The sequence below is a fragment of the Lolium rigidum genome, chromosome 1 (genome assembly GCF_022539505.1).
Source record: "Lolium rigidum isolate FL_2022 chromosome 1, APGP_CSIRO_Lrig_0.1, whole genome shotgun sequence".
In the NCBI taxonomy this organism is placed as follows: Eukaryota; Viridiplantae; Streptophyta; class Magnoliopsida; order Poales; family Poaceae; genus Lolium; species Lolium rigidum.
The window spans coordinates 296,037,370-296,056,600 of NC_061508.1; the positions used below are offsets into that span (position 1 = coordinate 296,037,370).

General features: G+C 48.4%; 2 protein-coding genes across 2 annotated transcripts; both read right to left on the minus strand.

Annotated features, from left to right (window-relative positions):
• Positions 1-404: 404 nt before the first annotated feature.
• Positions 405-7,586, minus strand: LOC124660465. Its single transcript, XM_047198283.1, has 3 exons — positions 7,157-7,586; positions 6,678-6,898; positions 405-1,504 (listed from the first exon to the last, which is right to left on the minus strand). The coding sequence occupies exons 1-3, from the start codon at positions 7,584-7,586 to the stop codon at positions 827-829; spliced, it is 1,329 nt and encodes a 442-aa protein (XP_047054239.1). The 3' UTR covers positions 405-826.
• Positions 7,587-12,692: 5,106 nt separating this feature from the next.
• On the minus strand, positions 12,693-12,887 carry LOC124660475. Its single transcript, XM_047198294.1, has one exon. It carries the CDS (start codon positions 12,885-12,887, stop codon positions 12,693-12,695), a length of 195 nt encoding a protein of 64 aa, XP_047054250.1.
• Positions 12,888-19,231: the final 6,344 nt, after the last annotated feature.

Here is a 19,231-nt window from a genome sequence, read left to right on the forward strand (position 1 = left end):
TTGGCGCTGTTGTTCGGTTTGTGAGCATCGTGGGTCGGTCCCCGGTGGTGGTTGGCCTCCGGTGGCGTTTCTGCGACGGAGGAGTGTTGTTGAGGCGCGCGTGAAAAATGGCTCGCTCTCGAGTGAGCTCCGGCCCGACTACTCGTAGACTCCGGCTCTACTCCGAGTCCTCGTAGGCGCGTTGGCTGAGCATGTTGGTCACGTTTCCGGCTGTAGCTTCTTCGGTAGTTCGTGTGGGTGTGTGGTGTCGTTCTGTAAGCTGGGTTCAGCACTTTGTACCGTTTTCGTCGTTGTTGGCTTTGTTAATTCAAAGTCGGGCACTTCAGTGCCTATTATCTAAAAAAATATTCTGATTCACCAGTCATGTAGATTAACAATCAAAGAGACATATTAACTGTTAATTGCATCTAGCTGGGGAATGTAGGCAGTACAAAGGGATCCGGCCCAATGCCGATGCTTCGGCGTCACTGGTGTAAACCAACAAACCTTTTCTTAAACCAACGAACTTTTCTGATCGTTTTGCAACACAAGGTCAAGGCAAAGCCATTGTCAGAAATCATTCGCTTGTTCTTATCTACTCCAAAAGGTACATCCTCCCTGGGTGGATTTGATGCCCCTCAAGTTGATGATTGGGATCTCAAAAAAAAAGTGGATGACTGCTAGAGGGGGATTTTTTGGTGTTAACGGAAACAAAGGACGAGAGCTGAGAGACAATTTCTTCAGGCCCCTCTAAGTAGGACAAATCATGCTGACTGGAAAGCTTGCATCACAGGTTGTTAAGAGGCTAGATTGAAGTTATTGTCATCAGATACCACCTACTATCACCTCACCCAGCCTTGCTTGCCACACCATTGCTTGAAGAAGTGCAGCCAGTGGGATAACGAAACGGGAAAAGAGACCAGCAAACGGTAACTTCCATTTCACACGAGCCAACTGTAAGAGGACGAGAGCTTCTACCAGATTTCAAAGGTTGAAAGGACACCTCAGGCTCAACCTTGTTGCTGCCATTCCGCGCTGATGCACAGATTCGCAGCTCCCCAAATATTTCAACAGAAACCACACGCCGTGAGAGCTCCAAGGTACCATCAGCGGCGGCAGAAACAGGCGCACTTCCATCTCCAAATTTTAATAGCGACACCCTCATGTGACTGACACTAGCAGTAAAGGCAGTGAATTGCCCGCTGAATCCATCTGGCCATGACCCTTCAACAATACGGACACTGATTGTGGCCTCAATGGATTTAACCACGATGCCACATGTCAGCTCCAGTGTACTGAGCTTGCTTTTATATTTCTCACTGCTCACACACGATCTGAGGGCACTCTCTCCATTACTCGCCTGATAATTGATTGATTCACAGCATTCATAGCGTTCGCCTATCAGGCTTAGAACTTTGTCCTCGGATACGTTAGTGCGCCTCACCTTCAGGATGACGTCCAAACGCATAGGCCCAAACATACTCACAGGAGCACGGACAGGACCTGTTAGTACTAAATATGGATCCTGCAAGCAACACACTAACACCACTGATTTAAGTATATATTTGCATAGCATAAATGATGTGATGTATATAAGATAAACTATAGCAGAAGATATTTGAACAAATGCACTAGTAACATGAAATCTGGTGGCGACGGCTGATCAGGAGAGCGTGCCGGCATGTCTTGATGGGCGGCGCAGCTAATTCTGCGTGTTTGCCTGCACGCACGTTGGTGTAACGGCCATCACACAGGTATGGGAAGCCCAAGGTTTTATAAGAAAAGCTTGCCCCAACTTGCTTGGGACAAAAGGCTTTGATGTTTTTGATGTTGTTGCACTAGTAGCATAAATAAAATGAAAATCTGCTGTGTTGAGGTGTGCAGATGACCGAAGAGAGATGCGAACATCTGCACACCTCAACACAGCAGATTAGGGCGAAGGAGCTTGCCCAGGCGACCCTCGCGGCTGCGGCCGCGCGGAAGGCGCGGGATGAGCAGGAGAGGCTGGCCAGGGAGGCCAATGTCTCTGGGGTGGTTGCTGCTGCTGTGTTGGATGACGCCCCATCTGTGGCGTCGGAGGATGTGCTGGAGGATTCGGACTCGGGGGTCCAAGCCTCGCTGGGCGATAATGTTACCCTTCGTAGCCTGAGGGTGCGCGCTAGGGAGCGCCGACCCCGGTTGACGGTGCGCAAGGGGCGCGGTGGGACCTCTGGTATTCAGACATGAGGGCTCTCATCTACAACATGCGGGGTTTTGGCGAGCCAGGGAGGCGAGGCCAACTTAAAAATTACCTCAAGCAACATAGAGTGGACATTGTCGCTATCCAGGAGACTATTAGGGCAGAGTTCACGGCGCCCGAGCTGCGCAGCCTTGAGGTGGGCGGCCAGTTTGCGTGGGATTGGGTTCCTGCGGCTGGCCACTCGGGCGGGATGCTCCTGGGCTTTCGGGATGAAAGCTTCGAGGTCGGACAATGGAAGAAGGGGACCTTCTTCATCACGGCCTCGATTTTCCAGTGCTCGAACAAAATGAAGTGGTGCTTCTTCATGGTCTACGGACCAGCTGATCACCGTCGCACTGAGGAATTCTTGGGAGAATTGACTCAGGCTGTCGAAGAGGCACCCTACCCGGTGGTGGTCGGGGGTGACTTCAACCTCATTCGCGCAGCGAGTGACAAGAGTAACGACAGTATTTCCTGGCCCAGGGTCAGGAGGTTCAATGAGGCTATCGCCACTATGGCCCTTCGAGAACTGACGAGAGCAGGGGCTCGCTATACTTGGACGAATCGGCGCCTCCGTCCCACGCAATGTGTGTTAGACAGGGTGCTGGTTTCTCCGGCCTGGGAGGCTGCTTTTCCGCTGTGCTCCCTCACGGCTATCACTAGGGTGGGTTCTGATCACACCCCGCTGATGCTGTGCAGTGGAGAAGGCACGCTAGTCCGCCAGTCGAGATTCTTCTTCCAGACTTGGTGGTTTGGGGTGCCAGGGTTTGGGGACCTCATGGGGGAGAAGCTCCGGTACTTTATCGCTGACTGCGGACCTCACCGGTGCGCCGTCGAGATGTGGCAATTTACTTCGAGGAATTCTCGCCAATTCCTCAAAGGCTGGGGAGCCAATCTGGGAAGGGAGAAAAGGGTTTTCCGTTCCAACCTGCTGCGCCAGGTGGAGGACCTCGACCGGGTGGCTGATGCTAACGGTCTAGATGAGGAGGGCTGGGCCCTCCGCTACTTCCTCGAGGATCAGCTGGTGGCGTTGGACCGAGTTGAGGAGGAGTACTGGAGACAGCGGTGCAGGACCCAGTGGACCCTTAAGGGGGATTCGTGCACCGCGTACTTCCATGCCATTGCGAATGGTCGCAAGCGCAAATGCTCTATCCCTCGCCTTCTCACTGCGGATGGAGAGGTGGACGAGCAGCGGGCCCTGATGGATCATATATACCAGTTCTATCAGGGTCTGATGGGGTCCAAGGGGGAGGAGAGGGTCTTCTCCCTTGGCCCGGACCTCTGGGACGAGGAACAACGGATCTCTGCCGAGGAGAACTGGGGCCTTGAGATCACCTTCTCGGCCGTCGAGTTGGATGAGGTCCTCGCTAGTATGAAGCCGGACTCGGCGCCTGGCCCGGATGGGTTTCCGGTGGCGTTCTTTAAGCGGTTTTGGGGCACCCTTCGGGCTCCCATTCTCATGCTTTTGAACGATTTTGCCCTAGGGAGGGTGGACATCGCTCGCCTTAATTTTGGGATTATTTCGCTCATCCCGAAGGTTAAGGGGGCGGATCGGATCACTCAGTTTCGGCCTATTGCGCTCATTAATGTCATCTTCAAGTTCGTGGCCAAGGCGTACGCGATTAGGTTAGCTCCTCTTGCGCATAGGACGATTGATCGGAGCCAATCTGCTTTCATCAAAGGGAGATGTCTGCATGAGGGTGCTCTTGCCTTGCATGAGATTGCACATGAACTCAGGGTGGGGAAGCAAGAGGGCTTGCTCCTCAAGTTAGACTTCGAAAAGGCCTATGACAGAGTCAACTGGGACTTCCTTCAGGAGATTCTCCTACGGAAAGGATTCTCAGCGAGGGTGGTCCACCGGTTATTGCAGTTGGTCAAGGGTGGCCATACTGCCATCAATGTCAATGGTGAGATAGGGCCGTTCTTTCGCAACGCTAGGGGAGTTCGGCAAGGCGACCCTCTCTCCCCGATTCTTTTGACTTCATCGTCGATGGGCTTGCTGCCATTCTGGCAAAGGCTAGTTCTGCGGGACACATTGAGGGTGTGATCCCGCACCTTATCCCAGGGGGGGTTACTCATCTTCAGTATGCGGATGACACTATGGTGTTGATCAGACCTACGGGGGTAGGAATTGCGAACCTTAAGACTATTCTTCTCTGCTTTGAGAATATGTCGGGGCTCAAAATCAACTTCGACAAGAGTGAAGTGGTCGTGACAGGGGTCACCCTTGAGCTTCAACACCAGGTTGCAGGTATGCTCAACTGCAAAAGGGGGGAGTTCCCGATTAAGTACTTGGGATTACCTATTAGTGACAAGCCGCTTAGGGTGGCGGATTGGAACTTCTTGCCGGAGAAGATTGGGCATAGGGTGGACCCCTGGCAAGGATTGTTCCTTGCCTCGGCAGGCAGGTTAGAGCTGACCAATTCATGCCTTTCCAGCCTTCCGCAGTTTGCCATGAGCCTGTACATGCTCTTTGACAGTACGCACATGGCCATGGACAAACCACGGTGCCGCTTCTTTTGGGAAGGAGTGGGCAACAAACGGAAGTACCACATGGTAGATTGGGCTACAGTGTGTAAGCCTAAGTCGTTCGGAGGATTGGGAATCCTCAATACCAAACTCATGAACATCGCTCTGATGCTCAAATGGATTTGGAAACTTTACCAGGACGCCGAGGGTCTTTGTGCAGACATCATTCGTGCAAAGTACCTGAGGGGTCGGGACCTCTTTGATGGTACAGTCCCCACTAAAGGCTCCCAATTCTGGAATTCCATACATAAAATAAAATGGTATTTCAAGTTGGGAGCCAAACATGGTGCTCGAAATGGGCGACGCACGAGGTTCTGGTTGGACTGGTGGACGGGCCGGGGGCCATTCATGGCTAGGTTCCCTCGCCTATTTAGCTGCTGTACCGACCCGCTTATTTCGGTCGCTGATGCGGCACCTCGGGAGGGGAACCCTAGGGAATGGGGAGTTGAGTTCCGGCGACCTTTTGGCACGGCTGAAGTGGTTGAATGGGACAACCTTTGTCGGGAGGCCATGGGATGGCAGCCAGGGATTGAGGAGGACACGGTCTCCTGGTCCATCGACGCTTCAGGGTCCTACACTGCCAAGTCTGTCTATTTGGCACTGACACAGGGGGCGTCGGTTACCTGCTTCAAAGAGGCCTGGCGCACTAGGGTTCCCCCCAAAATCCGGGTCTTCTTGTGGCAACTAATCCGAGGACGCCTTCCCTCTTGTGAACAAGTTGCTAAAAGACATGGACCTTCGGATGGGAGATGTGCGCTTTGTCAGGAGGTGGAGGATTGCAATCACATCTTCTTCTCCTGCCCCATCGCCAGATTGATGTGGTCTGGAGTTAGGGAACTCCTCCACTGTGATTGGAACCCCGCAGGGCCGGGGGAGTTCATTGCAATCGCCCAAGGCCTTTACGGTCCGATGCGTAGGCTAGTTTGGTTCACGTTCGCAGCCCAGTGCTGGACCTTATGGACTATCCGCAACAAGCTTACGATTGAAGGAAAGATGATCGGTCACCCGGCTGATGTTTTTTTACCAAATGTTGATACATATGCAGTGCTGGAGGGTTCTGGTCAGACAGAGGGATCGGGCGATGCTGGACGCGGCGGTGGACGACGTCAGGAGACTGTACGCGAGACTGCGAGCTGAGTAGCCGGGGACCCAGGCGATACACCATGGTTCCTTCTATCTATCTATCTATGTGGTAGTGGTGTGTGTGTTTGTGTTGGCTAGGTGTGCTTTGTTTCGCACCCTCGCTTCTTTCCATGTCATGGGTTGGGACTGACCTGGTTTGCCTTTGGGCGAGTTATGTGTGTGTGCGCGTTGTAAGACTATATTGACTTGTTGCCTTGTGGGCTTTATTTATAAAGCCGGGCCGTATGACCTTCTGTTTAAAAGGTGTGCAGATGAAGCTTAAAGAACATTAACACATGCCATGGCTGTAAACTACTGCCCTCGTTCCGACACTGAAGAAGATTTTACTACAGGAGTAAACTAAAGCATCTTACATTCTGAAATTGCATAAGTGCAAAACACCAAGAATAATATAGAACAATATGAGGGGCGTACCACAAATGATAGCACAAAGTATTAGCCCAAATGCATTATTAACATTAAAAAGGCAAATATGTTTCTGTCTGATACATAGCTCAAAGAACATTAACCCAAGCCACGTATAAATCAATTGTTTTCTGATAAGTTGCAAAATTCCGAATACATTATGCTGCCAACCTCACAAGAAGCATCAGAAACTATCAAGTACAATGAAAATAATACAGTATCATAAAACAGAATGAGGGACATAATGGTTATTTCCGTTGTATCTACTTTGTAATAAAAAAATGGCATGCAACTGATTTTCCAGACAATTCCCATTAACTTTTGTGAGTTTCGACATAAACAGAGCTGTAGACATTTCTCTAATTTAAGTAACATAAGTTTATGAATGGTAAGGGATATGAACCTGCTCATTGAGGGTTTGACAGTTGTCCCTGTTGCGCTCAAAGATGACATTTCGATTGTAATCCAGGTCGTCCCTCACAGCAATGATACCAAACACATCCAGCGGCCAGTGTAAATCCCCGCACACTTCCTTGACTTTGACTGAAAAGATCTGCATGGAACGCATGGTCCTGCTGATACGAGGCATCGGATCAACCGTGAAGCACATAGCAGGGATCCGAGCTGCATATAGTGACAGAAGATTTCAATTTGGTAAAGAGATAATCAGCCTACGTATGCAGTGCTAGGAAATTTTGATCAAGTCACATCACCTCTATCTATCTAGAAAGGGCGAAACTAGTATAGTAGGAACATAGCAGATATGTGTACATATAGTCAAAGGAGAGAAGCAATGGAACCATCAATCGATGAAAATAAATAGCATCATATAGCAATACCAGAACCGAAGTAATCAGGGCGTACACTAAGATATGAACTTACTCCTGTCCTCGAAGGAGCCGAACTCTTTGTTTGTTTTCCACTCCCAATGCTCTCGGTAGTGTTGGTAAAGCCGGTCGTCGTTGTCTTCGTTCGGATCCCTTTCCGCCTCCACTCTCGCGTCTTCCTCCTTCATCCTGGCTGCGTACGCCTCGCCAATCTCTTTCTCCCTGGCCAAATGCTCTTGTTTCAGCGACGCCCGCTGCTCCTGCGTGAGCTCTTCCAGCACAAGCGGCGTCACATTGGGGTTCTGGGCGTTCCACTTGGCCACCAATAGCTTCATATAACTCTCATGTTTCCGCTTGTCGGAAGCATTCATCCATGATGGATACTCGATCGGTGTGATCTTCCTCGACGTTCTCCTCTCCGAACCGTTCTGGTGGATTTCCCTCTTACTCCCCACCTCCTCCGTCGTCTCCGAATCTACCTCCATCTCGGCGAGCCGATGCAGTTGATCTTCTTGTCCTGCCGCCGTCGCCGCTCTGTTCCTGATGGGGAAACTCTGGTAACCTGGGCTGGCCCGTCTATTAGGAGCTTTAGCGCATTCTCGGTTTACGCCTTTTGTTTTAGTAAGATTACAGTGCCGCTGCGCGCATCTGTGTTTTTTTTTTTTTTTGACAATCAATACCACATATATACATAGTAGTAACAAATAGTACATGGTAGAGATACATGAACTGACTCCAACGATTACAAAATAAAGTCTAAAAGATAGTAACAAATCTTCGAGGTCTTCAATTTCTTTCTTCTTCCAGAACACAATCTTGTACTCTTGTGAAGGCAGCAAAGATACATAACGAACCATAGACACTGTAGATACCGACGAAAGTTCTCCCATAATTTTTTGAGCCGCAATGCCAAGATGCGTGCACGCACGCAACCATTAAAGCAGTCATACAACATCGGCAAGAGTACCAACACCAGTATATCAGGGAATAAAAACCAACTAGCTTTGTCGTCGTCGATGGAGAGCCGAGAGTACGAATCACCATTGTCGAGGACGTAGCAGCCGGGACAAAAACTGCGAGGATAATCCTCCTCGCGGCAACAACGACAAAAGATCCAAAATCGATCTGGCGAAGCAAGATCCGAAGACCCATACCTAGAAAATTGTGATTGTTCAACACCACCATTGACGCCGGGAAGAAGATCTCGTCGCCGAACGAAAGTCCGAAGATCACTTATTGCATACGATGCCATCTCCATTGAGGGGAAACCAACAAGAAGGCGGCTACCAAAATCCTAACATAATCTAATGAAAACAATACTTTTATTCAAAACTCCACGCATAGATCGGGTTCCCCACTCCTCCTGACGCCGGCGAAGCCGACCGGATGAGGGGGAACCAATCTATGGAGGAGGATGAACTGGAGGCGGCTAGGGTTAGGGCGGCGGCTGAGAGGAGAGACCACGGGAGGAAAAGATCTCTAGTCTGCGCGCATCTGTGTTATTTGCCCTATGTTATCATTTTAAAGTGTTTTGATTGACCGAAACCTTTCATCTGTGTGCTCCCTTTGTTTTGATCGTACTTCTATTTAATTTAAAAACGTTTATGAATGCATGTTGTCTTTTGCTCTCTCCGTTCTTTTTTCAGAGCAATGCCAAAGACATGCATATTTTTATAAAAGAAAATAAGTTGTTTACAAGATATATTTTCTCTTTTTATATAGACCATTAGAAATATTGTTTTCCGTGAAACTTGACGAACACACGTATATTGTGGACATGTATATGTAGAGAATATTTTATCAAAAAAATTTGACATTTCGAAATATGTTTTTTTGTAGAGGTAGCTGAATTGAATTTCTAGTTGACTAACTAGTATTATCGTCCTAGTTTGGCAACAAAATATTTGTATAAGTATTATAAAATCATAGTATTTTACACATCCTTTGGCAATACTTTAGTTTCAGAAAAAAGATGTCAAGAGTTGTTTTTCCTATTCTTCAAAAATAGCACATTTAGAGGCATAATGAAGTATTAATATTTATTGGAATTATAAGAATTTTTCTGCATAAATTACCAACAAAAAAATAGATAAAACATAGCTTGAATTAAAGAAAATAAACTAGAAATGTCATCAAGATGGGGTGGGGAAGACCTTCTTCGGCGCAAATCTCTGAAACTAGGAGGCTATGTATTTGTGTGTATTTCTGGAGAGGATCGACCACTCTTTTATAGGTACACGGAAAGAGGCGGAGATGCTACGGGAGATGAAACAAAGGGATGGAAGACGACTGAATAGGCAAAAAATTCCATCCAATACAACAAAACATTTCTGTTTCTGCAACCATTCAGAGCATCTTCAGTCGCGGCCCCAAAGCAAACCCCCAAACGGCGCCGGATCGAGCGTTTGGGAACGCATCTGCTTCATGCTGTATTTGGGGCGCGTCACTGCCCAGCCGTGCCCCCAAACGCGCCCCTCAAACATAAAATAACTCACTTTTTTGCATTTTCATTTCAATAGAGAGAAGGAATTTGTAGGTAGAATCGAGATTTTGAAAGTACTGCAACATGTTGAAACAAATTAAACATAAAAACTGCGAAAAAATATGTTCAAACTAATTTTTAAATTACTTCTTCTTTGATGGCCTTGCCTCGTCATCCTCACGGAGGCGCTTCCTGCTCGTCACCTCTTCCGAAGAGGAAGTGGCGTTCGACGCATCCGATGAGCTTGTGTCCCCCTCCGAAGAGTAGTCCTTCATATCTTCGTTGTCGTCATACATGCACGCCGGCTATGCCTACGCCTTCACCTTCGCCCGGGCAACTGCATCGTCGCTGCGCGCCAATAATAATTCCGTCGCGAGGTAGGCGATGGTTGTGTGTCGTTCATGTGTCAATGACGCTTTGGACCCGCCACTCCCCGCCTGGTTTCTGGCTTTGTCCGGCACACCCGAAGCGTTCCTTGTGGAGCAGGGACGGGCTTGGGGCGCCGGGCAATGTTTGAGGAACTGGGCAGAAGGGGGCTTTGGGGCGCGCCACTGGGGCCGGAAAAATGTTTTTCGTGCCCAAAAAACCTTTGAGGAACGCGACTAGAGATGCTCTCATGTGTGGCAAAAAAGAGAACTTTTGGCTTGAGGAAAATCCCCGCAAACCGCAGCTTGCGCGTCGTGACGAGGCGTGCAACAGAGGAGGAGCATGGGGAGGAGCACGTGTATAGAAGCTCTCTTCTCATGCTCATCCCACAAGTGGAGCAGCCCCCTTATAAGGAGATCTAAATCTCTCTAAACAAGCAAGGTAGGTCTAAACTTTGTCCCACTCATTGCCATGCATGAATGGGTTAATTGGTTATTTGAAATTTTCCGTGGACTATATTATATGGGCTGAGCCTACATTAGGAAAAATTCCAACAACATCCCACCAAGTCCTACAGACATACAGTTTTCTTTTGGTTTCAGAACACTTTTTATATATTGGTACTATAGTGAAGATTAGATTATTAGATTGAGCTTTCACCTAGATTTTTATGAATGCTACTTGAACTGTAGACTAAGCCTTGAACTGCATGTTTTCTGTCAATCTAGGTTCACATAAAGCCTGGACCGACACTGGGCCATCGCATGGGCATCCGCGCGGGTGGAGCTTATACGTCATATTCCATGACCTTTCATGATTTTATTTGAGAGCACCTAGCTCTCATAGGTTGTGACATTTAACAACCAAACTTATATAGATGCCTTCTTCAACAAATGTTTTGCAGAACATCATTTGTATTTAAATAAGCCACTTACAACACATTAAGATAAAATCAGCTTAACATGCAGATTAGGAAAGCATTGCATCTTCATGGAGTGGTGTCATACAAAGAGTAAGGATGCTATCCTCTCAGTTGACATACAACTTGCCTCCCAATTATAATTCACATGATCTACAACCACATAGAGTGGTTATCACCGTGGACAACTTATACGGTGGGTCTCATACCCATCTTCTTTGATGCATTATCTATCAAATTATGTGATAGACTATTTGTGAAAGGGTCTGCAAAGTTTCTAGATGTATAGATATAATCCAACACAATAACTTTAGAGTTTCTCATTTTTCTAACATATTTTAACCTCCTCTTCACATGTCTTGATGAATCCATATTATCCTTGAAACTGTTAATTTTGATGATCACAATTTAATTATCACAGTTAATTGGAATAGCAGGTATTGTTTCTCAACCACAACTAAGTTTATCTAGAGTTTACGAAGCCATTTTGTTTCAAGAGTGACAATTTCTAGTGTTGTGTGTTCCGCTCCCATTGTTGACCTTACTATTCATTAAGATGGCCTGCTTGTAAGATTTTCAAGAAATAGCACCACCACTAACTGTAATTTCATATCGCTAGTGGCCATAATATCTCATCAGTATCATATATCCCGTTTAAGTTACTATAACCCTCCACCGGCATAGTGAATGCCATGAAAACTGTTACAATACCTAAAACATCCATTTACTTTATCACAATCATCATAAATTGTATTTTTTGTAGGTATCAGCACATTTTTTTTATAAACTCAATGAAACTTAACAAAGTTCAACTTATGACAAATCTTTATCTTTAGACTAGTCACAATAAAAAAGTATAATACACTCGTATCATGCATACAATGGCGTAGGACGAACTAGAAATTAGGTATGGCAAAATTGACCAAATAACTATTGAAATCTGTAGAGTAAATAATTAAAGTTCCTAAACGGCAGATTTTTTCAATTGCATTCAAACAAGTTACGGTGAACCAACAACAAGCAGCCAAATCCCATGACAAAACAAGCACCGTGAGGGCTTATATGGAGCTAAAAGTCAAAACTGAATGGGGTAAAAGTCAATGGTGGCAAAATTTTAAAAATGCCACAGCTTGCCAGAATGGGCCCTCCGCCAATGCATGCATATGATACTAGTTTATGATACCACTCCTTTAATGCATATTATTATAAAGTAGTATGATAGTTCCATCGTATTTAATTTTTTTGTAGAATCTCAATGCAAAATTATGTACATGATATATTTGCTATCAATTTTTCTAATTTTAGTGCTATGATATTGTATCTACCTATGATACCACTATCATTTCTCTTCTCGTTAATTGTTGTGTTACATCAAATTTTTGCCAACATAACATATATGATATTACCTATGATACTTTCATCGTGGCAAGTGTTAGAACGGGATGGATTAGCAGGTCGAGGGGAATAGCAAGTCCACACTTGCGCATGCATATCTCTTTTTTTAGGGGAATTGAGCTTGCATGCATATCAATTTCAAAGACCGGCTTATAAGCTCATGCCTCGGCTGTTGCTCTTATTTATGGAATACATATTTACTGAACACAACCTCAATTACATTATAACTTCAGAGATTAATGTAGATAGCCATGCATGGGACTAGACTACTAGCTAATAAAATTAACTGAAGAGAGCAGCAAGATTACAAATCAATGTCGAATGAACCAAGTGGATTAGCCCGAGACAAGATCACTTGCGGAAGCAGTACGACGAGATCGACAGAGCAAAGATTGAACAGATATTTGGTTTCCGGGCGCGCGCTCAAGCTCAAGCCTCCACGTAGCTGGCGGAGGCGTGGAACCTGGCGATGAACTCCGTGGCCTTCCTGTCGACGTCGCGCTCGCCGACATACCACAGCCCGTCCTCGTCGCTCGGCCTCACCTTCCTCGCCGACCGCCACGGCTGCTCGTACTCTTCGTAGTCCCGGCCGCCACCGCCGAAGCATGACTGGCTCCCTCCCATTGATTCTCTAGGCTTTCTTCCTAGCTAGCTTCCGAACCTAGCTCTAGGCTGCTGCGTGGGAAGCTTCTCGTGAAGTTGCTGCTCTCTTGCTCTCAAGTTCAAAGGACAGCCAGCCTTCCACGATTTATAGGGGATGAGGGGTCTCACCCGGACGGACATGATTTTTCCGGGCTGTCAGGCGCCGCGATCCGACGGCGGTGAACGTGCGCGTGCAATGTGCGTCTCAACCTGCTACCATAAGATTCTCCAGACTGACGACGTACGCAACACACGGTGAAACCAAACACTGAAGGATTGATTCTTTCGTCAGGCTTTGCTAGCCAGCTTTGCTGTTCTCTGAAACCTGAAGGCCTGAAAGTCTGAACAGAGCAGGTAATGGAGCAACGAACAATCCACTCTGCATGGATTTGAAATGACCTTATTATAAGATAATAATTGCGGCCAAGTAGTATTTTGGCGTTTCTAGCTAGCATGCAGTGCGTTCTTAACGTAGAACAATTTTTCCTTTTCCTCCTTTTCCTGGGATGATGATGTAATTCAGATAAGGGAGGGACTGTTCAGATGAGAATAAGTTTTATGGCGATAAGCCGGCATCTGAGAGTCACTAATACGTTTGGTCATTTCAGGCGCAATTTTATATAGTACTTAATTAGCGTTCGTCCGAGATTTGGTCTACATATGCGGTGCGTGATCGATCACCGCGTGCGTTGTAACCAATCGCACGCACACAACTTGCAGGACAGCTAGCTATAGCTGCTGCCTGATTTCCAAGCAGCAGTGTTTGCATGCACTTGCCTACTAGCTTGATTGCGGCCGTTTACTTGCTGCATGCCCAGCTTAGCTATATACTGAAAGTACTCTCAAGCCAGTAAAAAACGGATTAGATCCCCTGCTGATCGACGACTTTCAGCTGATTGTTACATGCATGTTTTTTGTCTTTGAAACAAATAAAAAAGTCCCACTCTGACGGCCCGACGAGTCATCTACTAAAAAGGACCCTCCCCGCTGTGCGCCCCTCCTTGAATTATTCGGTCATGCAATACTTTTTTAATACTAAGAATAAAATGCATTTCAACCCCGTCCTAGTTCTCAATCATTTCGTGGCACCGGGTGTGGCTGAACCATCTACGATGGGGAGAGCGAAGGGAGGAAGCTTAGATAAGAGAATACGCTCTCGCATCGCTTTTTTTGTAGAAAGCGAGATCCATCTTGTCCTGCGGATGGTTCAAAACTAACCCCAGTTGAGAGATATACTAAAAGAAATGCTTCAGGAGCTGTATCATGGCAGGTTGAACTTGTCCAGACTAAACAAAGGTGTCATTTCTCTACTGCAAAAGATTCTGGATGCTAATATAGTATCCTACAGTATAGAGCCATATGTATTCTAAATGTTATGTTTAAAGCTCAGACACTTATATTCATTCTATTGAGTCCTCTGGCTCGACAAGTAATCCGCTGTATTAGGAATGGAAAGTAAGTCAACTCCATCCTATTAGAGCCACTTTTCGCTGCTGTGACTACTCTTTCTATTTGAATTGAATGTCAACGAATCACTTGTTTCACTAATGTGACTAGTCTTGACTGCTGGTTTTTGCTTTCTATAGCTATAGAGACGCTAGAGATGCTTATGAGGGTTGGGAGAGTGAGTAGCATCCTGGATGACACCTACGTGTCAACTTGTTCTCTTCAGATCAATCACTTGAAAGATTTGTATCCATTTAAGCGTTGCTTAGTCCATTTCTAAATAAAGGATTGAAGTACCTTACCTATAGAAGACGAATCGCTTCCCTTGGTTGTTTTTTGCATCCTAAATCTTGAGTGCCGACTCAGCAATATCTATGTGTTCTGTCATCTCATAGGAACCGAGAAGATATGATTGAACTTGGAATTAGCTGGTACAATAGGGCCCAAGATCATCAGGAAATTTCATGGTTGAGTTTCCTATCATGACAAATGCACGTATCATAGGACTAGCTGGTTGTGCGTCTCCAGAAGTAAAGTGATGGGTACATGCTACTATAGACATAATTGACCGTCTTTCCTTAATTAACAACTTAAGTACACCAACTAAAGATTGCATTGAATAAATTACTCCCTCAGTCACTTCTCTTACGCGTAATCCCATCCCGCATGCCAATTAACAAGGTGTTTAAAGAGAAAAACAGCACTCCTATAAACAAACCCAGATGTTCATTACCATATCCGACCGGTGCCTAACAAGTACACGCAACAAACATAGGCCAATTAGGTGCCTAACAAGTACATAACAAAAATAGACCAAAGTCCCTCTCCCACATTAGTTTTACTTGCATTATGGCACATGTATCGGTAGGGAGCTATCTAAGTCAATGAAAGTAAATAAAAGATTACTAACCGATAATGGAGGACCAGTCAAAAAAGAAGGATCGATTATGCCAAAAGCACCCAGTAATGTAATTGCAAAGTGAAAGTTGCATGAATGCACACGCCTACACAGCTTTCACCACTTTTTTCAGAAAGAATTGCACCCCTTTTGCCCGTTCTAGAGATGCAGAAAAAACTGAAGAACCAATGTTCTCTATCTCCAGTTCAGTGGCATCACATCGGTGCGCGTAATGTGCTTGCAGACTGTAACCACAATGCTTATAATAAGAAGCTTTTAGGAAGAATCCTATGATTGATGATCACTTGATCAGAGGTCTATTGTTCGGCGAGAGCTATGGTTGATGTAGTTGATATATGTTTATGTCTAGCTCTAGATTTCTTTTAGTAGTAAAGTTGAACCAATTGTGTCCTTATGTTGATCTCTCCAGCTGTCGATAACAAAAGATTACCCGGAAGAGAAGTACTTATCAAGCATGTTGCATGTATGGCATTCAAGAAATGAGATATATTATAAATTTAGGAGGGAAGATAATTTCCCTCGATTAAGGGCTTCTGCGCTATGAAGTCGTCAGTTATTTGTTGGCTCTTTTTTATCAGTACTAGCACAAAACCCGAGCGATGCTACGGCTCAACACTAAATGAAATGCTTTTCATATATTCAAATATGTACCTAAGTCAAATCTAAATGGCATGAAGTCATTGATTGATGTGTCTTTTGTACCACACAATAGTGAAAACCATATAACACAAATTTTAAATGTGTAATACTCCCTCCATCTAAAAATAGGTGACTCGACATTTTCTAGATATGGATGTACCTAAAACTAAGATATCTACGCAAAAGTAAGACACACATTTTTAGACAGAGGTAGTAATAAAAATCATATCTCACATGAGAGGCTAGGACTCTATACCGCATCGTCGCCAGGTAAAATGTGTGGATGAATTCCTCAGCCACGTCGAAGTTGAACAAATCGCCGTGCTTTTCAAATCAATGTTGGCACAAATGTGAAGAAACAAATTGGGACACTTGTTTTACTGTTGTGCACCAAATGAATGCGACCATCTAAAATATTTGACATGCAACACATAACTCTGAAACTGCTCGTATTTAATTCTGCAGAAAACCATTCCCTGATTGCGCTTCTGCCAGAAAGTACATTTGGATGGATTACATAATTATAATCCAGAGAATAATTCACTTCAACCGCTCATGTCATTTCCTTTATAGCATACAACCAACGGCTTCAACAAGTAAATATAGGACTATATGATTGGATCAAACTGGTAAAATATGTCGATTGGTTTGTGTCTCTTACCATCTTGCAGCTGGAGGAACGTCCTGATTGTTAGGTCGGCCTTGGTTGGTTGCAGTATCAATGTAGAATTCTTGGACCGGCCTTGGTTTGCAGCAGTCCCAGAATTGTTAGGTCGGCCTTGGTTGGCAGCAGTGCGGGCGTGCACAACGCCGGATGATGAGGGCATCTCCAACCGCGCGACCCAAACGGACGCGCTGGGCCGTCCGTTTTGGGCCGTTTGCGTGGCCGAACGGACACCCGGACAGCGGCCCGTGTCCGCGTGTCCGTTTGGGTCGCACGCTGCGCCCAACGCGCGGACGCAGCGCATTGGTAATAAAATAAAACAGAAATGAAAATAAAAAAGGAAAAGAACAAAACATAAATTTAAACTAGTTGGTCATTAAACTTAGCCCTATTTTGGGCAAATTTTACACAAAAGAAAGCCATATATGGCTTTAAACTAAAAAAAGCAAACCCTAGCCGGGGTTTGCGAGCTCGCGGTGGCCGCCGGCGATACTACCCCCGGTAGTACTCGTCATCGTCGGCGTCGATGACGACGACGCCGCCCGGCGGCGGCGCGCTGTTCCGGCTCGACACGCCGGAGGGCACCGGGGACTCCGGCCGGGGTCCCACTGCGCCCTTTCCCGGGCGGAGTGCGCGTTCGGCGGGCTCGCCGGCCTCGCGCAGCCGTGCCCTCCGCGCGGACTCCTGTCGGAGCTGCTCCTCCGCCTGCGTGGCCAGGCGCTCCTCCTCCGCCAGGCGCGCGGCCCGGCGCTCCTCCTCCCGGAGCGCCGCCTGACGCGTAGCGGCCTCCTCCTGACGGCGCGCCAGCTGGAGGAAGGCCCACGCGTCCGCCTGGGCGTCCTCCCGGGCCTTCTCGGCCGCCTCCTCCGGCGCGGAGGTGCGCAGCGTCTCGGCGAGGAGCGGCCATTTGGCCGGCTCGTCGAGGTCCTGCTGCTCGCGGGACGCCGCGAGCGCCGCCCTGCAGCTCCGGGTCGTTCTCCTCCTCCCGGGGCTGCGGGCCGCGGCTGCGGCTGCGGCCGGGGCTGGGGCCGGGCGCGGGCTCGCCGATGTAGAGGCCGCCGGGCGGCGGCCGGCCCGCCTAGCGGCTCGTGCTCGGCTGCGCGCGAGGCCGCGCCGTCGCGGATGTGAAGCACGTGCGCCGCCGCGCATCGTGCTCCACCTCGAACCACAAGTCCCGAGTTGGGACTTGCGTCGCCGTACGCGGGGTCTCGCCGGAGGTCCGCCGGCAGCCGAGCGCGGCGCCTCCGGATCTCGGCGTAGCGGGCGCGGCCGGACGCCGGGATGGGCGGCACCGGAACCCGATCCGGGCTCGGGTGCCGGCCGTGGGGAGGTGCACGTCCCCACGGCATTGGGACGCCGGCGTCCCGGAACATCCGCGCCACCGCTACGGTGACGTAGATCCGGTCGCGTCCGGGCGTCGCCGGCGGCCCCATGGCGAACGGCGCCGCGCGCGGCCGGCCGGCTGCGTCGGCCTCGTGGTCGTTGGCGGATGGCGAGAACTCGCGCTTCGGGGCCATGGCGGCGCGGAAGCTTCGAGCTCGCGCGTGCGGCCGGAGTGGAAAGTGGGGACTGGATAGGGACGGTCCACTTCCCGATCCACATTTAATAGGACCGGGGCACCGACGAGTGGGCCGGCCACGCGGACGGGCGGACACGCGAGGACGCCGCGTGCCATCCGCGGCCACGCAAACCCGGCCCGGATTTGGGCCGGGTTTGCGCTCGTTCCAGACGCCGCGGCCGTCCGCTTTTGCGGTGCGTCCCCGCGTTGGGCCGGGTTTTTGTCCGGCTCGACCCATCCGGACGCGCGGGCGCGGGATGGGTCGCCCCGTTGGAGATGCCCTGAGTGAGTTCGCCCTCCCGAGAGGCGTTTTAGGTCTGTGTCTGTCTCTGCCAGGATCACACATCCGTCATTCTCGAACATGTTGTCCAGGAACGCGAAGGTGAAGCCTCAGTGCAATAGTATACACATCTAAGCGATGGTTTGCCTGCACATCAGTTGATTGTAATCCCCCGATACATATACAATTTCACAATTATACAACAGAGCTAGACAAGTACGCCACAGTACCATCAGCTCTTCAGCATTCCAATCCAGTCCACGAAGATCCGCATCACCAAACGTCATGAGGCAACAGATGGAGCCTCGATCTGGATGGGAGAAGAGACTGGGAGGATGCTCGCGAGGGTGGGCAGGCTTCACTGAGCAGATGACTTTGAACAAGACAGTAGTCGCGGTAGCCGCCGAGCAACACCAGTAGTTCTCGATCTCCCGTCTCCACCCCCTTGACCCGACAGACGGCGCCCCGCAAATTCGTGCATCGCGCGGATCCTGCGGCAATCCGCCCTGTGGCCTCCCTCCCTCCCTTGCATCAAAAGTAACATCTGGCCATTGCCGGCGGCGCGCAGATCTCTGAATTAATTTCTCCCCGGCGACGGGAGAGTGGGCAAACTGGGAATCCAGGGTAACGATTCTTGGTGGCGCGGGCTAGATGTTGAACTCAGAGCAAGGTGGTCTGGACTCTGGAGTTCCCCGACTTTCTCCGGATTATGGCCGGAGATGAGGGATCAGCGCCTCTTTCCGCGTCTTCCTTGATGGTCATTGTCTTCCGGGGAGGTGCGGTACAGCGACGTCGAGAGGAGCTCCTCCGGCAGGCGCTC

What these genes read in the sequence shown, in the direction of transcription:
- LOC124660475 (XM_047198294.1), bottom strand. Translation starts at nt 12,887, where the DNA reads ATGGGAGGGAGCCAGTCATGCTTCGGCGGTGGCGGCCGGGACTACGAA.
- LOC124660465 (XM_047198283.1), bottom strand. Translation starts at nt 7,586, where the DNA reads ATGGAGGTAGATTCGGAGACGACGGAGGAGGTGGGGAGTAAGAGGGAA. An exon ending in CGGCTCCTTCGAGGACAGGA is followed by an intron (nt 6,899 to 7,156) that starts GTAAGTTCATAT and finishes CACTATATGCAG; the next exon opens with CTCGGATCCCTGCTATGTGC. An exon ending in GTCAAACCCTCAATGAGCAG is followed by an intron (nt 1,505 to 6,677) that starts GTTCATATCCCT and finishes TGTTGCTTGCAG; the next exon opens with GATCCATATTTAGTACTAAC.